Genomic DNA, 23,410 nt, shown 5'->3' with positions numbered 1-23,410 from the left:
AAAAGGATGAAGCATGCACATCTACAATGATAGAAAAGTACAAAAATAAAGCATTTCAACCATATCATAACTGTCCATTTTCTTCTCAGTAAAATAAGCTTCTTCAAAAATATATGTCATCGTCTCAAAGTCCTGTGTTTACAAGCCATTCTTGCATTGCCTTTTAGCTGGTTGCTGTTGTCCCTGGCCTTCTCTATTTAATCAGTGTCAGTGGACAGTTTCACCTTCGGGCAATTGTCCTTTGATGGAACATCAAGAGGGCCCATTTATTTGGAAACACAAGGCTATTTGACTACACATTCATTGGGACAAGTTCTCAAGCCTAAAAGGGCATTTGGGCATGTGGCTTTCAGTCAAAGGCACTGCTGTGTTGCTGCAGTTCACTTAAGTTGCCTGTGCACTATAAGTACTGCTTGCAGAGAAATCAAAGTAATGAGGCTAACCATTTGATTTTATTTTATTTCATTAATCCTTTTTAATTTGGTGCTCTTCTTCAAGTCTGATGAAACATTTATTTTGTGGTGACCAGGAAATCACAGGCTGTTCAACCTTTGTTTTCCTTCTCCCTCTGTTCGTTACTGACATCCTGCAACCCCCATATATTGTGATGTCATGAATGAATGCTAAATTAACTGTCACAAAACGCAGCAACGGCTAAGCTATTTGGTGAGGGTAAATAGATTACTCAAGGTTATTGGCACTAATAGTCTCCAAACAAGGTAAACAAAACACTTAAACTTGGGTAAACAAATCTATTAATATATGAACTGTCCCTGAAATACAAAAGGGAGTTACACAGAATAATGATTATGAATAATTAAATAATTATCCAACACTTTAACAACATTCCTCAGTTAGGGCCCGATTCCGACCCGAGTTATGAGCACGTAAATGGAATGGAATTCACTTTTCATGCACTTTTCTCTCTATGCGTATTCTGACCTTGAACTTAAGCATGAGAATAGTATGCTATTCATCTGCTATTCGTTTTGGGTGGAGATTGAATAAATGAAGGTGTCACAACTTTCAACGAAGGTGGCTCCTCTCCCTGTTTGGGCGGCACTCGGTGGTCGTCGCCGGCTTACTAGCTGCCACTGTCTGTCTTGTGTTCACCTGTGTCTAGTTTGGCTGATCAGTGGGGTATTTAATCTTGCCCTACCCGCTAGGTTTTGTGCGGGATTGTTTGTGTTACTATCGTTGGTTTGGGTTGCGTTTCTTTTACTGTTAAGCAGGTTTATTTTCGGGACTGTTTTTCCCGCACGTTAGTTTAGTAAGAGGAGTGTTTCTCCTCTGTTCTTTACTGGACCGCGTTGCTGTTTTCTTCTGGCTCCTTTTGTGGTCCTGTATCTGTTGTGTTGGTGGACCAGTAAATAAAACGCCCTTCTTGGAATTCTTGCTCTCCTGCGTCTGACTCCACACCCACCTCTCCTCGGGAGATTCTGACAGAAGGTGTGGCGGATGTGTGTTTACAGATACCCCGTATTCTGACCTTAACTTCATTCCCTAATAATTCAACCACTTTCATGTGTAAGGAAACCATGAATAAGGTCTAGTGAACCTACAGTACCGGTTCCAAGTGGAAAAAGCATCTACTTTCTTTTTTTCTGATAGAAATAACAGCATTCTCCGGGCACTGTAATTTACAACAGCTATTGATAAGAGCTACTGTGCCTTGCGAAAGTATTCGGCCCCCTTGAACTTTGCGACCTTTTGCCACATTTCGGGCTTCAAACATAAAGATATAAAACTGTATTTTTTTGTGAAGAATCAACAACAAGTGGGACACAATCATGAAGTGGAAAGACATTTATTGGATATTTCAAACTTTTTTAACAAATCAAAAACTGAAAAATTGGGCGTACAAAATTATTCTTATTTTATTCGTCTAATTAAATTGTTCTGGAGTGGAGCGCAGACCAAGCCATAAGAGTTTGAACCCGACTAATGGTACAATACTTGGCTGTGTCATCACAGCTCCATGGTTAGTGCAGGCAATAGAGGAGGATATAGCCAACTATTGTACACTATTCTATCTACATTAATCTTCCAACATTACCATGGTTAAAGAACTGAATGTTGAAATATTCAGAATGAATCAAACCACCGTTTTCATTCTTTCATGGATAAAGGTTTCAAAACTGTTTTTTTATGATTCATAAATACTTTCCTAAACCTAAATAATCTACAAAATCAGAGTATTTATTAATCTACCAATTGGTGGTGAAACGGAGACGAATGAGCATATATTGAGATGTATTCCTTTCATTGAGCCCTAATATTCTGAACCCGTTCTCTCGCGGCAGGGTAGCCTAGTGGTTAGAGTGTTGGACTAGTAACTGGAAGGTTGCAAGTTCAAACCCCCGAGTTGACAAGGTACAAATCTGTCGTTCTGCCCCTGAACAGGCATTTAACCCATTGTTCCTAGGCCTTCATTGAAAATAAGAATTTGTTCTTAACGGACTTGCCTAGTTAAAATATATATATATATATTCTAGTGAGTCTTGCCAAAATTCCAACTAAAAAGGTACACTGTATTTAAAGGAATGACTTAAGATAAAATGTACTGAAAACCCTACTGAATGAAAACTCCACAAGAAAATCTTTTGGCCAGCAAATGGGAGGGTTTTCAGCAGTTGAATTACATTTATTCAGAGCACGCAAGGGAACCACGCCTGCAAAGCACGTTACACACCTGCATGAAGTAAGAGTCGTGCTTAAGAAAGGTGTCAAATTCAAATTCAGAATTTGGCCCTTATAGGAGAGGTACTTTGAGTCAGGCTTAATCACCTTATTCCCCACGTGTACTATTTACATGATAAGTTTTGGAAGCATAAATATTATATAACATTTCTACCATGACGATGAGACTATGGGGGTGGCTTGGCCTGTAATGATTGTAGCTTCCTCTATCCGTTCCCTCAGCGATTACAGTACACTAACTGGGAATACGGTAATCCATGTATTGAAATGATCTGCACAGCTCTCTCCTGCCCTCTCTCCAATTCCTGCTCTTATGTACAGCCAACAAGCAGAGCACGTCCTAGCTTTTGCAGAGATCTGATTAAAGCAGTGTACTGCTGTATATGAGTCATTTGTTTGCCGTGCTTGTGCAAGCCAACATTTACAGTATTACAAGTAGGTGTACTTTGATTGCTTTCATCACTTGTCTCATTTTAGGTAAGGCAAAGATAGAAATGTGTCCAAGCAATACACAAAGGCCTTTAAGGCTAGTGGAGAACTAAGAAAAATGCTGCCTCTGTCCTGAACAGTCTTCTGAAATGCCATCTGGGCCAATCACTTTCCTGGTTTTGATTCCCCCTCAGTGGAAACCTCTGTTGTCCTATAAAGCAGAGCTGGCCTTTTCAGTTGGATGTTGAGGTGGGGTGGGGGCCTGATGTATTGTAAGCAAAGTCCCGAGATGTACAGTATCTGGGTCAGGCTAACTGTTCAGTGATCGATAATCTCTCAGCTCCCTGCTTTGAAACCTATTGGCCAAATAACTCAATCAAAGAGCACACAGTAAAGCAAGAGGAACAGAGGAAATAAATCAAATATAGAAGTGTTGCATTGATTGTTTGGCCAATCAATAGTGTACATACAAGACTCACTGAGCTCTGCAGGGCCTACTGTTCTGGACCTAGTGTACACAGCGCACATCCAAATATAACTATCGTCACTCAGCAGACACGGCAGAGTAAACACTGTATCCATCAGCAAGGCCGAGGCAACACAGGAGGAATGCTCTGTTTGTGCAGACTGATGAAAAAACATCCGCAACGGAACTAAAGCCAGGTGTGAGAGCAGGAAACAGTCAATGCCTAGTTCTTGTACAAAGCTCTTCAGCTCTACGTAGCTCCCCCAAAGATCCGACTATGCTGGTACTGGATGTCTGTTGGCCTCTGAAGACAGGTTAGACAATTATTGCATCTGAGCTCCTAGAGTGTGGCTCTCCTTTTCTTTTTCAAGTGTTCTACTCCTCTAGCCAGCACCTCACCTACACATGTGTGCATTTCTTTCACCTCCAGATTAGCCTCTGAAGACATGGCTGGAGATCTATACCACTGTGGCCAAACCACTGGCCTCTCCTGCCATAGCTACAGCAGGATTGATTCTCTATCCCCACCCGTCAACTTTCAGATGAAATGGGGCTGCTCATGTATCGGCCTGTTTGGAATCAGGCAGCACTCTTGGAAGCCTGTAGTTCAATGATACACTTCTTCCATCCTGTATCCACCCATCCTTGGTATGGGGAGGCAGGAAACAGCCAATACCTAGTTCTTGTTCAAAGTGAAGAGGACCTGAGATATTCAATGATGTAAAGAGGCTAGGACGAGTGCGAAGGCAGGGCTGCTTTACAACTGTCTTTACTTGCAGATTAAGGCATATTATCTATTTTTATTAGGAACCCCATTAGCTACTATTTTATTAGCCACTATTTTCTTTATTTAATGTATTAGTACTATTTTATTAGGAACCCCATTAGCTACTGCTAAAGCAGCAGGTACTCTTCCTGGGGTCTACACAAAACATAAAACATGACATAATACAGAACATTAATAAACAATAACATCTCAAAGGACAGAAGTGCATACATTTAAAATAATAATACACACATTCAAATGTTTACACCATAAAGTTCCATGCATCATACACTCATAATCATCATCAATGTTAAAGGCAATACTACAGCCATTTACTTCCCCAATGCTTTATCTAAGCTGGCCCTGATCTGGCCCTGAGCTCCAGTATTCTGTAAACACCAGAGAGAATCTCACAGCATCAGGAAGTCACACGATAAAATAACAGCAACAATCCCTGTCCTTGGTCCTTGTACCTTCAGCAGTCTGAAGCCAATATTGTCAGCAGATATCAAAGCTGATTTGAAAAATTTGAGTCTAAGATCCTAAACCGAGCACAAACAGGTCATGTGCAAATTAGATGGATCAAAACACAGGCATAGTACAGATGGGTAGGTGGGTAGAGATAGAGGTGACAGATCTGCCACTACCAGAATGCCTTACTGTGTGGTCAATTTTTATGGACACAAGGTTGAAATAAACAATGGGAATATTCAGTAAGACTGACTAATTGAATGAGCATCTTAGTGTCATGCTCTTGCATTTCAGACATATTTTTCTTAGTAGGGGCATTGCACCCTTGTCCAGTATCTTATTACGGTCACACTGACCCACTCCTATCTTATTTCCACACATTGCACTATTGACCTCCATAGGGCGTACAACAGGGGAAGATAATAACCTCTAACAGACTATTTCATACGCGTCACAATAAGGAAGTGCACAGCAGACACATGGGGGGTGAAAAGGTCACCCAGAGCAACTTCACCTGACCATAGATTACACAAAGCTGACGAAAAGCAATTATGAAGACAATCATAAATTGGAGGAGAGACGATGGACCTTCCACACACTAATAACACACTGCATGGATTTACTGTAAGAAAAGGGATTGGGAGTTTTTTTCTATTACGACTGAGCCTGGGAGGCCAGGAACCTCTATTCAAGTAGAATGAATGTAAAGTGACATTTCAAAATTGGACACTGCAGGAATAGTTTGAAACAGTAAACTTGAGCTAAACACAGAGGCATCATGCGAACGAACACTAAAGAGTTAAACAGCATGCCAAACTATGAATCTAACACAAATATTCTAGACTTTCAGGTACTCAACAAGAAGGTCTGATTTCATTACTACTAAAACAGGACTCAGGCGGTAAGCATAAATATCCAGTCCATTTAAAAAACTGGAGGCCTCTAACACTTCAATGTTTTGATGCGAAAATCCTGGCAGAATTCATAGCACATAGAATGAAAAAAATGTTTTTACCAGATGTTATTCATCCTGATCAGACAGGTTTTTCACATGGACAATATATTGGAGATAATATACGACAATTACTTGAAACAATTGAACATTATGAAACACTGAAGATACCAGATCTGGACTTCATAGCAAATTTAGAAAAGGCTTTTGATAAAGTACAACTGGAATTTATATATAAATGCCTGGATTACTTTAATTTAGGTGAATCTCTTATACAATGGGTTAAAGTTATGTACAGCAACCCCAGATGTAAAATAGTAAATAATGGTTACTTCTCAGAAAGTATTGAGCTTTTAAGAGGAGTAAAACAAGGCTATCCGTTGTCTGCATATCTATTTATTATGGCCATTGAAATGCTCGCTATTAAAATTACATTCAACAAGAACATTAAGGTGTTAGAAATCCTGGGGATAAAAACAAAAGTGTCACCTCCTGGGTGGCGCAGTGGTTAAGGGCGCTGTACTGGGTTCGCACCCAGGCTCTGTCGTGACCGGGAGGTCTGTGGGGCAATGCACAATTGGCCTAGCGTCTTCCAGGTTAGGGATGGTTTGGCTGGAAGGGAAATCCTTGTCTCATCGCGCACCAGCGACTCCTGTGGAGGGCTGGGTGCAGTGCGCGCTAGCCAAGGCTGCATGGTGTTTCCTCTGACACATTGGTGTGGCTGGCTTCTGGGTTGGATGTGCGTTGGATGCGCGTTGTGTTTAGAAGCAGTGCACCTTCATCTCTCCCGAGCCCATATGGGAGTTGTAGCGATGAGACAAGATAGTAGCTACTAAAACAATTGGTTACCATGAAATTGGGGAGAAAAAGGGGGTAAAAACAACAACAAATGTATGCCGATGACTCTAGTTTTTGTGTAGGGATCCACAATCTGTGGATCCCTACACAGTCTCATTGAAGATCTTGATCACTTTTCTTGCCTAATTACGACAAGTGTACTATATTATATATTGTATTGTTAAAAAAATAGTGTTTACATTACCTTGTAGTTTACCTATAAAATGGGCGGATGGTGAAGTAGACATACTTGGTATTCACATCTCAAAAAATATGAACTAACTTACCACAATTAATTTCAATATAAAGTTGGCAAAAATAGATAATATTCTGCAACCATGGAGAGGTTCTGCAAACATGTCTATTTATGGAAAAATCACATTGATTAATTAACTCTCTGGTCTGTTCACAGTTTACTTACTTACACTGCCTACTCCAGATGACTCTTAAAAAAAAATCATATTAGCAAAACATATTTCATTTTATTTGGAGTGTAAAGCCAGAAAAATTTAAATGTGCCTTTTTATATAATGAATATGAGTTTGGGGGGCTAAAACGATTACATATTAAAGCTTTAAACCTCTCACTAAAATCTTCACTCATACATAAGTTATACTTGAACCCAAAACCATTCTGCGGTAGATTATTAAGAAAGGCTCATACTTTGTATGACTTCTCATTTCCGACTAATTGAAAATGTTAATTTTTTTATTTTTTTATTTCACCTTTATTTAACCAGGTAGGCTAGTTGAGAACAAGTTCTCATTTGCAACTGCGACCTGGCCAAGATAAAGCATAGCGGTGTGAACAGACAACACAGAGTTACACATGGAGTAAACAATTAACAAGTCAATAACACAATAGAAAAAATAGAAAAAAAAGAGAGTCTATATACATTGTGTGCAAAAGGCATGAGGAGGTAGGCGAATAATTACAATTTTGCAGATTAACACTGGAGTGATAAATGATCAAATTGGGTGGGCTATTTATCGATAGACTATGTACAACTGCAGCGATCGGTTAGCTGCTCAGATAGCAGATGTTTGAAGTTGGTGAAGGAGATAAAATTCTCCAGCTTCAGCGATTTTTGCAATTTGTTCCAGTCACAGGCAGCAGAGAACTGGAACGAAAGGCGGCCAAATGAGGTGTTGGCTTTAGGGATGATCAGTGAGATACACCTGCTGGAGCGCGTGCTACGGGTGGGTGCTGCCATCGTGACCGGTGAACTGAGATAAGGCGGAGCTTTACCTAGCATGGACTTGTAGATGACCTGGAGCCAGTGGGTCTGGCGACGAATATGTAGCGAGGGCCAGCCGACTAGAGCATACAGGTCGCAGTGGTGGGTGGTATAAGGTGCTTTAGTAACAAAACGGATGGCACTGTGATAAACTGCATCCAGTTTGCTGAGTAGAGTATTGGAAGCTATTTTGTAGATGACATCACCGAAGTCGAGGATCGGTAGGATAGTCAGTTTTACAAGGGAAAGTTTGGCGGCGTGAGTGAAGGAGGCTTTGTTGTGGAATAGAAAGCCGATTCTAGATTTGATTTTAGATTGGAGATGTTTGATATGAGTCTGGAAGGAGAGTTTACAGTCTAGCCAGACAACTAGGTACTTATAGATGTCCACATATTCTAGGTCGGAACCATCCAGGGTGGTGATGCTAGTCGGACGTGCGGATGCAGGCAGCGAACGGTTGAAAAGCATGCATTTGGTTTTACTAGCGTTTAAGAGCAGTTGGAGGCCACGGAAGGAGTGTTGTATGGCATTGAAGCTCGTTTGGCGGTTAGATAGCACAGTGTCCAAGGACGGGCCGGAAGTATACAGAATGGTGTCGTCTGCGTGGAGGTGGATCAGGGAATCGCCCGCAGCAAGAGCAACATCATTGACATATACAGAGAAAAGAGTCGGCCCGAGAATTGAACCCTGTGGCACCCCCATAGAGAATGCCAGAGGACCGGACAGCATGCCCTCCGATTTGACACACTGAACTCTGTCTGCAAAGTAGTTGGTGAACCAGGCAAGGCAGTCATCAGAAAAACCGAGGCTACTGAGTCTGCCGATAAGAATATGGTGATTTACAGAGTCGAAAGCCTTGGCAAGGTCGATGAAGACGGCTGCACAGTACTGTCTTTTATCGATGGCGGTTATGATATTGTTTAGTACCATGAGCGTGGCTGAGGTGCACCCGTGACCGGCTCGGAAACCAGATTGCACAGCGGAGAAGGTACGGTGGGATTCGAGATGGTCAGTGACCTGTTTGTTGCCTTGGCTTTCGAAAGACCTTAGATAGGCAGGGCAGGATGGATATAGGTCTGTAACAGTTTGGGTCCAGGGTGTCTCCCCCTTTGAAGAGGGGGATGACTGCGGCAGTTTTCCAATCCTTGGGGGATCTCAGATGATATGAAAGAAAGGTTGAACAGGCTGGTAATAGGGGTTGTGACAATGGCGGCGGATAGTTTCAGAAATAGAGGGTCCAGAATGTCAAGCCCAGCTGATTTGTACGGGTCCAGGTTTTGCAGCGCTTTCAGAACATCTGCTTTCTCGATTTGGGTAAAGGAGAACCTGGAGAGGCTTGGGCGAGTAGCTGCGGTGGGGGCGGAGCTGTTGGCCGAAGTTGGAGTAGCCAGGAGGAAGGCATGGAATGTTGTTTAAAGGATCGCCCTTTCTTACAAGCCATACAAGCTGGTTACAATTTCAGTTTAATCCTCCAGAAAAGATAGAACAAATATTATAATTAATGTTATGGTTAAACTCAAATATACTGATTAATACAAAAACATTCTTTATGGTAAAAGTGTTTAAAAATTGTATTATATTTGTTAATGATATTATGAATAGAAATGGAGGAGTTGTGTCACATATGCAGTTATTGAAAATATATGGGAATATCTGCTCAATCCAACTTGACAACCAACTGATTGCAGCACTACCACAAAAATGGAGGAGGCAAGTGGAAAAGGGGAAGGTAGGGAACTTGTTTACCTGCAATGTATTAAAGATACAAATTGGCTGAATGGAACTGTCCTAAATATAAAAATTTACCAGTTTCATTTGAGGACAAAAATGTTGACAGCTGCAGTTGCAGACAGTTGCAAAATAAATGGGATAAATGCCAATTCCATGGCACTTGGTTAATGAACTGGTACAAAAAAACTACACTTGATTCAACACTTAGAGTTATTCTGTTTAAATTATTATATACAATTCTTCCAATCAACAGAATGCTATATATGGAGCATACAACAATCTCAGCTCTGTAAATTTTGCTGCGAAGAGACAGAATCAATAGATAATTTGTTCTGGTATTGCCCCTATGTAGCTTGTTTCTGGTCACAGGTTCACGAATGGTTAAAAAAGAAAAACACAACATGCACTTAAAATTAACTTTACAAATAGCAGTGTTGGGCAATTTGGAAAGACATAGTCAGTCAATATATAATATAAAAATACTAGTAGGAAAGGTTTTCATCATTAGCTCACAATCTGTGGATACTATACGATCAGAAAGGATGGAAAATTATGTAAAACATCACAATACAATTGAACCATGTATGGCACATGGAAACCAAACGAGGGTGGTCTATGGTGATAGATGGGATGGGCCGAGAGTGGCTGACAGTTGGGATTAAAGAGATTATGTTTGGTAAAGTATGATTGTTATGCTTTATATACAGTTGAAGTCAGAAGTTTACATACACCTTAGCCAAATACAATGCTCAAAAAATAAAGGGAACACTAAAATAACACATCCTAGATCTGAATGAATGAAATATTCTTATTAAATACTTTTTTTCTTTACATAGTTGAATGTGCTGACAACAAAATCACACAAAAATGATCAATGGAAATCAAATTTATCAAGTCATGGAGGTCTGGATTTGGAGTCACACTCAAAATTAAAGTGGAAAACCAAACTACAGGCTGATCCAACTTTGATGTAATGTCCTTAAAACAAGTCAAAATGAGGCTCAGTAGTGTGTGTGTGGCCTCCACGTGCCTGTATGACCTCCCTACAACGCCTGGGCAAGCTCCTGATGAGGTGGTGGATGGTCTCCTGAGGGATCTCCTCCCAGACCTGGACTAAAGCATCCGCCAACTCCTAGACAGTCTGTGGTGCAACGTGGCGTTGGTGGATGGAGCGAGACATGATGTCCCAAATGTGCTCAATTGGATTCAGGTCTGGGGAACGGGCGGGCCAGTCCATAGCATCAATGCCTTCCTCTTGCAGGAACTGCTGACACACTCCAGCCACATGAGGTCTAGCATTGTCTTGCATTAGGAGGAACCCAGGGCCAACCACACCAGCATATGGTCTCACAAGGGGTCTGAGGATCTCATCTCGGTACCTAATGGCAGTCAGGCTACCTCTGGCGAGCACATGGAGGGCTGTGCGGCCCCCCAAAGACATGCCACCCCACACCATGACTGACCCACCGCCAAACCGGTCATGCTGGAGGATGTTGCAGGCAGCAGAACGTTCTCCACGGCGTCTCCAGACTGTCACGTCTGTCACATGTGCTCAGTGTGAACCGGCTTTCATCTGTGAAGAGCACAGGGCGCCAGTGGCGAATTTGCCAATCTTGGTGTTCTCTGGCAAATGTCAAACGTCCGGCACGGTGTTGGGCTGTAAGCACAACCCCCACCTGTGGACGTCGGACCCTCATACCACCTTCATGGAGTCTGTTTCTGACCGTTTGAGCAGACACATGCCCATTTGTGGCCTGCTGGAGGTCATTTTGCAGGGCTCTGGCAGTGCTGCTCCTGCTCCTCCTTGCACAAAGGCGGAGGTAGCGGTCCTGCTGCTGGGTTGTTGCCCTCCTACGGCCTCCTCCACGTCTCCTGATGTACTGGCCTGTCTCCTGGTAGCGCCTCCATGCTCTGGACACTACGCTGACAGACACAGCAAACCTTCTTGCCACAGCTCGCATTGATGTGCCTTCCTGGATGAGCTGCACTACCTGAGCCACTTGTGTGGGTTGTAGACTCCGTCTCATGCTACCACTAGAGTGAAAGCACCGCCAGCATTCAAAAGTGACCAAAACATCAGCCAGGAAGCATAGGAACTGAGAAGTGGTCTGTAGTCACCACCTGCAGAACCACTCCGTTATTGGGGGTGTCTTGCTAATTGCCTATAATTTTCACCTGTTGTTTATTCCATTTGTACAACAGCATGTGAAATGTATTGTCAATCAGTGTTGCTTCCTAAGTGGACAGTTTGAATCCACAGAAGTGTGATTGACTTGGAGTTACATTGTGTTGTTTAAGTGTTCCCTTTATTTTTTTGAGCAGTGTACATTTAAACTCAGTTTTAAACAATTCCTGACATTTAATCCTAGTAAAAATTGCCCGTCTTCGTTCAGTTAGGATCACCATTCATTTTATGAATGTGAAATGTCAAAATAATAGTAGAGAGATTTATTTCTTTTGGCTTTTATTTCTTTCATCACATTCCCAGTGGGTCAGAAGTTTACATACACTCAATTAGCATTTGGTAGCATTGCCTTTAAACTGTTAACTTGGCTACCCGGAACGTTTGACACTTCCACAAGCTTCCCACAATAAATTGGTTGAATTTTGGCCCATTCCTCCTGACAAAGCTGGCCTCCTTGCTCGCACACAAATTTTCAGTTCTGCCCACAAATTTGTGACATCTTCCTTGCTGAGTGGCCTTTCAGAATATGTCGATATAGGACTCGTTTTACTGTGGATATAGATACTTTTGTACCCGTTTCCTCCAGCACTTGAAGACACTTAAAGTTCTTGACATTTTCTGGATTGACTGATCTTCATGTCTTAAAGTACTGATGGGCTGTCATTTCTCTTTGCTTATTTGAGTTGTTTTTGCCATAATTTGGACTTGGTCTTTTACCAAATAGGGCTATCTTCTGTATACCACCCCTACCCTGTCACAACACAATTCATTGGCTCAAAGAAATTCCACTATTTAACTTATATCAAGGCATAATTGTTCATTGAAATAAATTCCAGGTGACTACCTCATGAAAGTGGTTGAAAGAATGCCAAGAGTGTGCAAAGCTGTCATTCTTCTTTGAAGAATCTCAAATATAAAATATATTTGGATTTGTTTAACACTTTGTGTGTCCAAACTTTTGACTGGTACTCTATATGGTCAAGGATTGTGTGGTTTCATGAGTTAAGTGCTGTGAAAAAGTATTTGCCCCCTTTCTAATGTTCTCTACTTTTGCATATTTTTTATACTGAATGTTCAGATCTTCCGATTTTCAACTAAAACCTAATATTAGATAATGGGTACCTGAGTGAAAAAATAACACAATTACATATTTATTTCATTAACAAAATTATACAACACCCAATGTCCCTGTGTGAAAAAGCAATTGCCACATTTTGCTGCAATGACTCAAACCAAACACTTCCTGTAGTTGTTGATCAGTGTCTCATGTCGCTGGGGAGGAATTTTGGCCGACTCTTCCATGCAGAACAGCTGTAACTCAGCAAAATGTGTGGATTTTCAAGCATGAACTGCTGGTTGCAAGTCCTGCCACAACATCTCATTTGGGATTAGGTCTTGACTTCCAAAACATAAAATTGGTTAATTTTTTGCCATTTTCATGTAGATTTGATTGTGTGTTTTGGATCATTGTCTTGCTGCATGACCCAGCTTCAGCTCACAGACAGATGGCCTGACATTCTCCTGTAAAATTCTCTGATACAGAGCAGAATTCATGGTTCCTTCTATTAAGGCAAGTTGTCCAGGTCCTGAGGCAGCAAAGCAGCCCCAACCCATCACACCACCATGCTTGACTGTTGGTATGAGGTATTATTGTGGAATACAGTTTTTGGTTTTCGCCTGGCATAATGGGACCCATGTCGAAGAAAAATAAATGTGTTTGTTTTCTTCCAGACCCCCCCAAATAAGGTATTCTGATGTGATTTAATCATTGACATGGACTCAGAACATCCAATTTTGTTGTTTCTCTATGAACAATTGTACAAACTTCAAACCAAGAAAAATAAAACTGAGAACATAATTTGGGAAAAGAAAAACCATAGTGCACTACTTTCTCTTGTACACTAAGGACCCCGAGAAGAGTTGGAGGGGAGAGGAGCTCTGTCAAGTTCTGTCAAGGGTCATGTCAGGATGAGCCTGCAGGAAGGGTACAACATGAGGGAGGAGGATGTCTTCCCTGTAACACACAGCATTAAGATAGCCTGCAATGACAACAAGCCCAGTCCGATGATGCTGTGACACACCGTCCCAGACCATGACGGACCCTCCACCTCCAAATCGATCCCGCTCCAGAGTACAGGCCTCGGTGTAACGCTCATTCCTTCAATGATAAACGCGAATCTGACCATCACCCCTGGTGAGAGAAAACCGCCACTCGTCAGTGAAGAGCACTTTTTGCCAGTCCTGTCTTGTCCAGCGACGGTGGGTTTGTGCCCATAGATGACATTGTTGCCGGTGATGTCTGGTGAAGACCTGCCTTACAACAGGCCTACAAGCCCTCAGTCCAGCCTCTCCTTGCCTATTGCGGACAGTCTGAGCACTGATGGAGGGATTGTGTGCTCCTGGTATTAACTCAGGCAGTTGTTGCCATCCTGTACCTGTCCCGCAGGTGTGATGTTCGGATGTGCCGATCCTGTGCAGGTGTCGTTACACGTGGTCTGCCACTGTGAGGATGATCAGGTTTCCGTCCTGTCTCCCTGTAGCGCTGTCTTAGGCATCTCACGTACAGACATTGCAATTTATTGCCCTGGCCAGATTTGCAGTCCTCATGCCTCCTTGCAGCAGGTCTAAGATGCAATAAAACTGTCCTTCTTTAGACTAGTTGAGTATCTGGAGCATCAGCATTTGTAGGTTCGATTACAGGCTCAAAATGTCCAGAAACAAATACCTTTCTTCTGAAAATCGTCAGCCTATTTCTGCTCTCAGAAATGAAGGCCATTCCATGCAGGAAATCGCCAAGAAACTGAAGATCTCGTACACCGCTGTGTACTACACCCTTCACAGAACAGCGCAAACTGGCCCTAACCAGAATAGAAAGAGGAGTGGGAGGCCCCGGTGCATAACTGAGCAAGAGGACAAGTACATTAGAGTGTCTAGTTTTAGAAACAGATGCCTCATAAGTCCTCAACTGGCAGCTTCATTAAATAGTACCCACAAAACACCAGTCTCAACATCAACTTGAGGCGATGCTGAACACTGAAATCTAAACTTTAGGATGTCACAGGAGGAGATTGCAGTCCAACATTCTTTATCTGATCTTCTTTTCCTATTTACCATATATAAGGGTGTATAAGAGTATGATAATTCATTTCAGCAATACCTGCATTTGGCCAATAGCTCGCTCACTGAGGCACGTACGCACACATGCATGTAGGGGAGCAGATAGCCTAGTGGTTAGAGCGTTGGGCTTGTCAAACAAAAGGTCACTAGTTCAAATACCTGAATCGACAAAGTGAAAAACCTGACAATGTGCCAGTGAGGAATGCACTTAACCCTAATTTGCTTCAGGGGTGCTGTATTACTATTTGGTGTGTGACAATGAAAACATATTTTTTGATAAGTGGATGCTGCACCCCTCAAACACATTAAATAGATGGCTGAAAAAGACAGATCCTCCGGTGGGTGGGGCATGTGCGCTGCTAGTTTATACTGTTGTGGAGCAGGCCAGTAACCAGAGGGTTGCCCGTTCAAAAAGCTAGGCTAACGGCTGCACCCTTGAACAAGTTACTTAACCCCTAACCTGCTCCAGAGGCGCTGCTCTTCGGCTGCTCCTATGCTTCTTTCAGCCTTGTGTGTCATATGTCGTGTCTGGACGATTGGCAATTAAAGAACAAAAATAAACCTTTCAGTTTTTATGGACAAAAAAGTTGTACCAGTGTGTTAAAATGTGTTGATGTTACACGTTAAGATACAGTGCCTTCAGAAAGTATTCACACCCCTTTACTTTTTTTGTGTTGTTTTGTTTTGTTTTGTTACAAGGTGGGATTAAAACATATTTAATTGTCATTTTTTTTGTCAACGATCTACACAAAATACTCTGTAATGTCAAAGTGGAAGAAAAATTCAAATGTTTGTAAAAAAATATATATATGAAAAATAAAACACTAATATATTTTGATTACAACAGTATTCAACCCTCTGAGTCACTACTTTTTTTATATGGAAGTATGGACACACACACAGACAAATCCCCACTCGTAAAACTCTTACCTGCAGAGGGGGTCTTGGCGGCAGTTCTTCCTTAGCTCCAGGCAGTAGGGTTTGACTTTATCCTCAAAGGAGCAGAAGGGCACGATGGTCTGCCTCCTCCGTTCAGCACAGCCCAGGTCCTGGCAGGGGCAGAAGAGCAGCTGGTGGCTGTAGTCTGTGGGCACACGGTCCAGGAACTGCCTCAGGGCCTTGTGGCAGCGCTTACGGTTACACGGTTCCCCTTTGCTGCAAGTGGCAATGTAGGTGGAGCGCTGTTTCTTACAGGTGTTGTTGAGGTTGCAGGCCTTCGCTGCGTCCAGGCACGGGTTACAAGTCTTGCTGGGGTCAGAGCAGGTGTTGGCTTTAGGGGTGATAGTGTGCATCCCTGCAGAGAAGGGGGAAGGGGAGCATTGGAAAAATAATATGCACTTAACATCTATTGCAAAGCTGTGTTGTTATTATGGGTCTGACCTATAGCATTTGTTAACTGGCTCGTGACAAAATTATTTGACACCATCATGATAACACATAACACAAGTTAAATTGATGTGCTCTGACTACTTATGACCATTTATGTTGTCAAGTTTGTGAGTGCTGAAAGTGGGCTTCATGATGATGGTCTTAGTGCTCTCCCTATGCTAGGGGTTATTCAATATCATATATTTTTTCCAAGCCAACACCAAGCCATCTGAGACTTGGATAGCTCGCCTATATCCATTCTTACTGAATAATTGATTTGGAGAGGCCTTGAGTGAAATGTGAATGAATAAAGTTGATTCTGCTCATGTGATTGCTTCATGTCTCCCTGGATTCTTCCCACCACTAAGAAAGAACATGATGTACCACTGTAACTAAACACCATGACACAGACCGTGATACTGTTTACAACATGTGAATTAGATGTCTTGTTGCTTATTGACATGTGTAATTGGTTTGTGAGTATGGAATATTAAACACAGGAGCTCAAGGACATGGGAAAGGCTCACTGTGCTGCAGTATTGTGGCCTATTGGACAGTTTAAGTGGCAGATGAACCATTTCCTTTACTTACTGTGATCACACCATGTCATCTAGATATTGTAGAAAACAGAAGTCAATAAATGTGCATAGTCTGAGAGCAGTTTGGACTGGTGGTGGTGGTACATGCCCATCTGCTTTTGAGATATCACTAATAAAAGAGTATCACACTCACTCACATTCCGCTTCCCTTGTACTTAGACTGTATCAGAGAACATAACCTCCCTCTTCCTGTAGATGATGGTATTTCAGAGGGTGCGCTGGCTTGGCGACATCCAGGGAGATTCATCACTTATTCAACAGAACCAATCTCAGTCTGTGTCTATCACGCAGCAATGAGGAAAAACCTTTCCGATGGACTGCATGAGCAGCTGTACTGTCTGTAAGTGGTGAATCACAGATGATCAATCCTAGAAATGCCATACACAGAATGGACATCACACAAACACGGAGCATTTCTGTCCAGAATAAACCACATGTTTTACCCAAAAGGCTCAGGTTTTTCTGTTTCCATCTAAGCAGGCTGGCACCCGTGTCTCACTGGACCTGCTCTCACCTGGGGCCAACGCCAGGCCGCTGGTACATTCCAGCCAGCATTTACATAACAATGGCTAACTTTAACGCCTTCTCACAAAGCAACCATTTTGATTATGCAGAGGTTGTTGTCACCCCTAGCTATGGAAACACAATTTCATTAGTATAACATATAACATATAACATCAAATCAAATTTTATTAGTCACATGCGCAGAGTACAACAGGTGTAGTAGACATTACAGTGAAATGCTTACTTACGAGCCCCTATCCAACAATGCAGTTTAAAAAAAATACAGATAAGAATAAGAGATAAAAGAAACAATTAAAGAGCAGCAGTGAAATAACAATATGAGACTATATAGATGGGGGTACCGATACAGAGTCAATGTGAAGGGGGCACCGGTTATTGGAAGTAGTATGTACATGGAGGTAGAGTTATTAAAGTGACTATGCATAGATGACAACAAGGGTGAGTGGGGGAGGGGGGTTCACTACAAATAGTCAGGGTAGCCATTTGACTAGATTTTCAGCAGTCTTATGGCTTGGCGGTAGAAGCTGTTTCGAAGCCTCTTGGACCTAGACTTGGCGCTCTGGTACCGCTTGCCGTGTGGTACTAGAGAGAACAGTCTATGACTTGGGTGGCTGGAGTCTTTGACAATTTTTAGAGCCTTCCTCTGACACCGCCTGTTATAGAGGTCCTGGATGGCAGGAAGCTTGGTCCCGGTGATGTACTGGGCCATTCGCACTACCCTCTGTAGTGACTTGCAGTCGGAGGTCGAGCAGTTGCCATACCAGGCAGTGATGCAACCAGTCAGGATGCTCTCGATGTGTATAGGGTGTATACACTAGTGGAACAGGTGTTACAGTCAAAAGAGCAACAACAGAACCCCAAAAAAGCGAATTATCTCTTTTTCAACCACATGGACACATAGACGCAACTTCCTGTCGATAGGGGGAAAATGAAAAAGTGGATTCCATTTAGTAAAGATTGGAAAACATTTTTGCTTTGTTAGCTTTGTCTTTATCCCTCATTCACCAAGGCTGCCTCCAGGAGGAGAACATGCTAGGTCAAGGGCTGTGGGATGATCTGTGATGATCTTTATGTACGCCCATGAATCTACATCATACACATCAGCTACCACAGCAAGTGATATCACTGCAACACTTAACAAAGAGCTACTGTCAGTTTTAGAATGGATTATTAGTAATAAGTGATAAATAAAAAACTAAAAGCATTGTATTTGGGACAAATCATTAGTTAAACCCTAAACCTCATCTAAATCTAGTAAAGTATAATGTTCCGATTGAGAAAGTTGAGGAGAATAAACTGCTTGGTGTGTAACTCTCAATTGTAAGCTGACATTGTCAAAAACATATTTATTCAACAGTTGCTAAAATATGGAGAGATCTGTCCAAGATAATGTGCTGCTCTGCTTTCTTGACCTCACAATCAACCAAACAAGTCCCATAGGCTGGACTACTGCCCACTTATATGGTCAAGTGCTGCAACAAAGGACATAGGCAAATTACAGTTGGCCCAGAACAGAGCACGGGGGGCTAATATCAACAACATGCATATCAATTTATTCTGGCTCAAACTAGAGTAGAGATTGACTGCATCACTGCAGGTCTTTGTAAGAGGTATTGACGTACCGAACTGTCTGTTCAATCGCAGCTCAGACACACATACATAACCCACAAGACTTGCCACCAGAGGTCTCTTCACAGTCCCCAAGTCCAGAACAGAGGCTAGGAAGCACACCGTAATATAGAGCCATGACTATATGTAACTGTCTTCCACCTCAGGTAATTCAAGCTAGCAGTAAAATCAGAATAAAAAAAAACAGATAAAACAACACCTCACAGCACAATGCGGACTGTGAGAGACACACACTAACACACACACTCTAAAACACCCACTCTACAAGCACGCACCCACACACACACACTAACACACACACTCTAAAACACCCACTCTACACACACCCACACATTATTCTTAGTAATGTAATGTAGTATTGAAATGTAAGAATGGAGCAATGTACATTTGTATAATGCACAATGTTTTGTATAATGTTTTATCTCTTTTTGGACCCCAGGAAGAGTAGCTGCTACCTTGGCAACAGCTAATAGGGATCCTAATAATATACTAATACTAAATTGGACTCCAAAGAAATGCTGATATTAGCAGCAGGGAATGAGGCCAAACTGGGCCAAACCTGGCCAAAGCGGTCCAGAACCAGGCCAGTCCAGCTGGAGGGGTGGTTTGGGGGTGCTGTCCAAAGGCGCTACACATAACAGTGATGGATTGCAGCACCTAAATCTCCTCTGGCCATCTGCAGCCTGTAATGTGGGGCAAAAGGGGTTCCAGGATAAAAACTAAATAAGAGAAGGAAGAGGCACAAATATTTATTTATTTATCTGACCAAACAGTGAGGTTTTACTTTTTCTGATTGTGGAGAAGAGATTGAATTGGGTACTCAAAGCAGAGAGATATCCTGACACAAAGGCCCTCTACATATAATCAGAGAGAGTAGCTGGATGGAAGATATATTGTTACAGAAAACTAAAACATTTCTAGTGCATTATGAAAGGTTTTGCCTATACACATTTACATTTACATTTAAGTCATTTAGCAGACGCTCTACACCTTTCAGTAATGCAAGAAGGGTGATGGGCAACTTGCAAAAATGGAAGGCTTGTTGATCACAGCAGGTCATCACTGACAAAGGGAACAATGTGCCGTCTCCTGCCAAATGATTGGACCACCACTTACGTATACCTGCTCAAGTGTTTTCAATTAACCCGGCCAATCATCATCACGATCAGCCCTTCACACGAGCTCTAATGAACACACAATTCTGATATCTCTTTCGGTGTAGTCCCATTGCTGCACATAGCTGATACAGCCAGTCTTGGGAAACCTCTTGGAATGGCCTTACCATCACAATACCCAGAGACTTCTGCTGTATTAAGTCATCCTGGAAATAGAGTGCTGTGTCCTGATTATTCCAGTTCATCGAAGATGTTCACTGTGGGACAACAACTGTTTATCTGCATGTTGCTGCATTGAAATAAACATTTTTTTGGTGGTGACTGTTACATTGTGGCTCTGTTGAGGCATCTTTGCATGCAAGTCAGAGGCATGTTTATCATGCAGTGCACGCTATGTAGCAACATGTGTGACCTTAATTGGTTTTTGGCTCGCACAAAAAATACACTGAATTTCTTTTATGATATCCGCGCTCTTTGACTGGGCTATAAACAGGGTTATAATAGGGCGTTCGTCCACAGTGCTCATAAATTAAAACTATGTGATGGCCATCTCCTGAAAAGCACAGTGCAGTAAGTACAGCCCAGTCAAGGGATCTGGATTTACACATTTTCCAGAGTAAGGGATCTTCCTTCCACAGTAATTGCTCTCTCTCTCCATTATTTGAAACCTGCATTTCATATATCATCCTGGACTCCGGGGAGCAGGAGTTCAGTACAGGTTAGAGTGGGGCTCTTGGCTTCAGGTATGCTCACTGTAATTAGGATGGGTGCCAACGTTTGGATTTAATATAGCCCTAGGTGAGTGTGCAGGGGCTTGCTAGAAAGTCTTTAGTCCATACCCCTGGGAGCATGTCAAGCATTTCCATGTCAAAGGATTCATCGTTTTTTTAGCTCAGGCTTGTGTCACAGCAAGGTTTCCAGTGGCCAGGGAATGCCTTGACTACACGCTACTACATTTGCCTACAGAATGCCTGACTGCCCATGTTTGGGATCTGCTATGGTATCAGTAGGAAAGCTGTTTTAGAATATGTATTATGTGCTCTAAGAAGATAATGGCTGCTTTACCAGTTCAGAAATGTTTTCCAAATTTGACAATCATTCATATAAAACCGGAGACAAATATCATTGCAGCAGAAATATGCAAGTGAGTCGATTCACGTATTCCCCAAACATTAGTGTAGAATGTCTAATTGTACCAACAAAACCGACTAATGAGGGTTGCCAGGCCCATGTTTGGAGGATTATTCAGTATTCTATTTAATACCACCTTCTTAGAATAAAGCTGACTGCACAAACAACTAATACGTTACCCTTAGACCCCCAACACTCATTAAGTGTCCATGGAGAAAACAAAGAGGCAACTGTGAGCTAATTGTAAATGTAAACGGATTATAACTACACATAGTACATCAGCTGAACAACAACAGTACTCTAGCACACATCAGGGCAACATTGTCTTTGACAATGAAACAGTCATTGTTATGAGGGTAAGGTGAGGACGTCTAGCATTGGGCTGCATGCTGATCCCTTTTCCCCAGCTGTAGAAATAGGTTTCTGAAATGAATTAGTTGATGGGCATGTGGAACAGAGAGGTGAGAGGATTATTAGGCTGAGTAAGGTCTAACTAAGGGGAGTCAAACTCAACTTCTGGAGGGCCGGTATGGGCTGGTTTTTAAAAAATCCTGGAATCTGCATAGATAATAAGTGAATTAACTCAAAATTGGGTCACAAGGACAGAATAATTTGTGTAAAATAAAATAGAAATTACAGTCAATTATATACTTGTATGCTATGGGATATTTCGTAATACGACAATCATTTTCATCTGGGCTTTGATTAGGGGCCAACCGGTTGAGGTGGAAAAATGATACGAGTGCTACCCAATATCCATCACAATGCCCAAGAGTAAGACTATGTTCTTGTACAACTCGAAGTAAGAAAATGGTGGACTTGTGAGAGTTGACTTGGTAAAGCAGGCTGGCATTCTCCTCTCTGTCAGTTGCTTTGTTGCTTTGCCCTGTGTTCATTTGGAGATACAGTGGAGTGTTTTTTTTTCTCATCAATGTTTTCCCCCCCTTATCTCTCTCACTATAAACTCTTGAAGTTGTAGAGATTATTTTTCAATTTTCTAACCTTCCTCCTGGAGAGTGTTTTTCGCTATCCTCATCAACACAGCAAGATATCACATTCCCTGAGCTTCGGTTCAGTTTACCGTTTTATAAGTGATTAAGCACACTTTTGTGCAGTTGAAATCAAAGGGAAAATTATTTCAGAGAACAACTGTGTAATTACTTATATGTTTGCCTGTGGGCTTTTCTCACTACCACAATCAATGATTCTGTCCTCTGAAATGATAAATAATAAGTAACCTAGGGCTAGAGGCTAAATGGATTTAGGAGAGCAAATCAGATTTTTCACCTTTGAAAGAGTGTAGGAAACATTTTTAACAAAAATGGACATATTAATGAGTCTCAGACAAATTTTAACATGTTTCAAATGAGCTGAAAAATAACCAAGACGTAAGCTACCTGAGCTCCAACAATTTTAGTGCTATAGAGTAAAGAAAGGCAGATGGCCTTCTTAACAATCTAAAACGCCAAGGTATTCAAAGCAACTTCCAATTTATATTTTGTCTGGTGCTCTCCTTTTTTGATATATCAAACCAGTATATTTTCAAACAACCATGTCATTTGCTGACTTCAAGCTAAAGGGATTATGCAAAAAGCATGTCTTTCTTGTACCTCCAAGATATGAAACAAAGCATGAGGCATCGGCCAGGAAAAGCAAATGTGGCATCTCTGCTGTATACTGCTTTTGGCAAATGAGGCTGGATCATCCTCCGGCAATTTCTGTAGGAACTGGATGAAAGAAAATGATTGGATTTTCAAGTGACTATAGCCTATATCTCCTATAGCTGTGGCAATGGCCCTGCGATCCTCCAATCTAACCTTCATTTTTTTTGCCATGTCTTATAATAAGATCTGCATTGATTAGTAATGCCCTCTCAGTAACAACCAGTTAATTAAATGTGAGCCATAGTTCCCATGCTGAATAATTGCTTTGTAATTAGTAAACCAAATAGGAAATCAAACTGAAAGGAAAATCTATAGATGGGAATATGGAGGCAAATACATGGGTTTATGTAAGCAAGACCCCCCCTTGGAGAACCAAGGAATATAAAGAGGAATCCATAATATTTACTTAATAAAAGCCTTAAAGAGGCTGAATGGAACTTTTGGCTTTGGGGCTGTTGAGCCAAAAGGAGTCGCCCAAATGGACAAAA

At 41.9% G+C, this 23,410-nt stretch overlaps 1 protein-coding gene across 1 annotated transcript in view; it reads right to left on the bottom strand.

The window, feature by feature from the left end:
* Positions 1-23,410, bottom strand: part of LOC118394041 (GDNF family receptor alpha-2-like) — an 88,141-nt gene that overhangs the window by 19,300 nt on the left and 45,431 nt on the right. The window contains exon 4 of the mRNA XM_052461314.1: positions 15,822-16,185. Within this exon, the coding sequence (XP_052317274.1) occupies positions 15,822-16,185 (364 nt within the window). The remainder of the gene's footprint in view (positions 1-15,821; positions 16,186-23,410) is intronic.

The sequence above is a fragment of the Oncorhynchus keta genome, chromosome 14, assembly GCF_023373465.1.
Source record: "Oncorhynchus keta strain PuntledgeMale-10-30-2019 chromosome 14, Oket_V2, whole genome shotgun sequence".
Lineage (NCBI taxonomy): Eukaryota > Metazoa > Chordata > Actinopteri > Salmoniformes > Salmonidae > Oncorhynchus > Oncorhynchus keta.
This window is presented reverse-complemented; position numbering and strand designations above follow the sequence as displayed.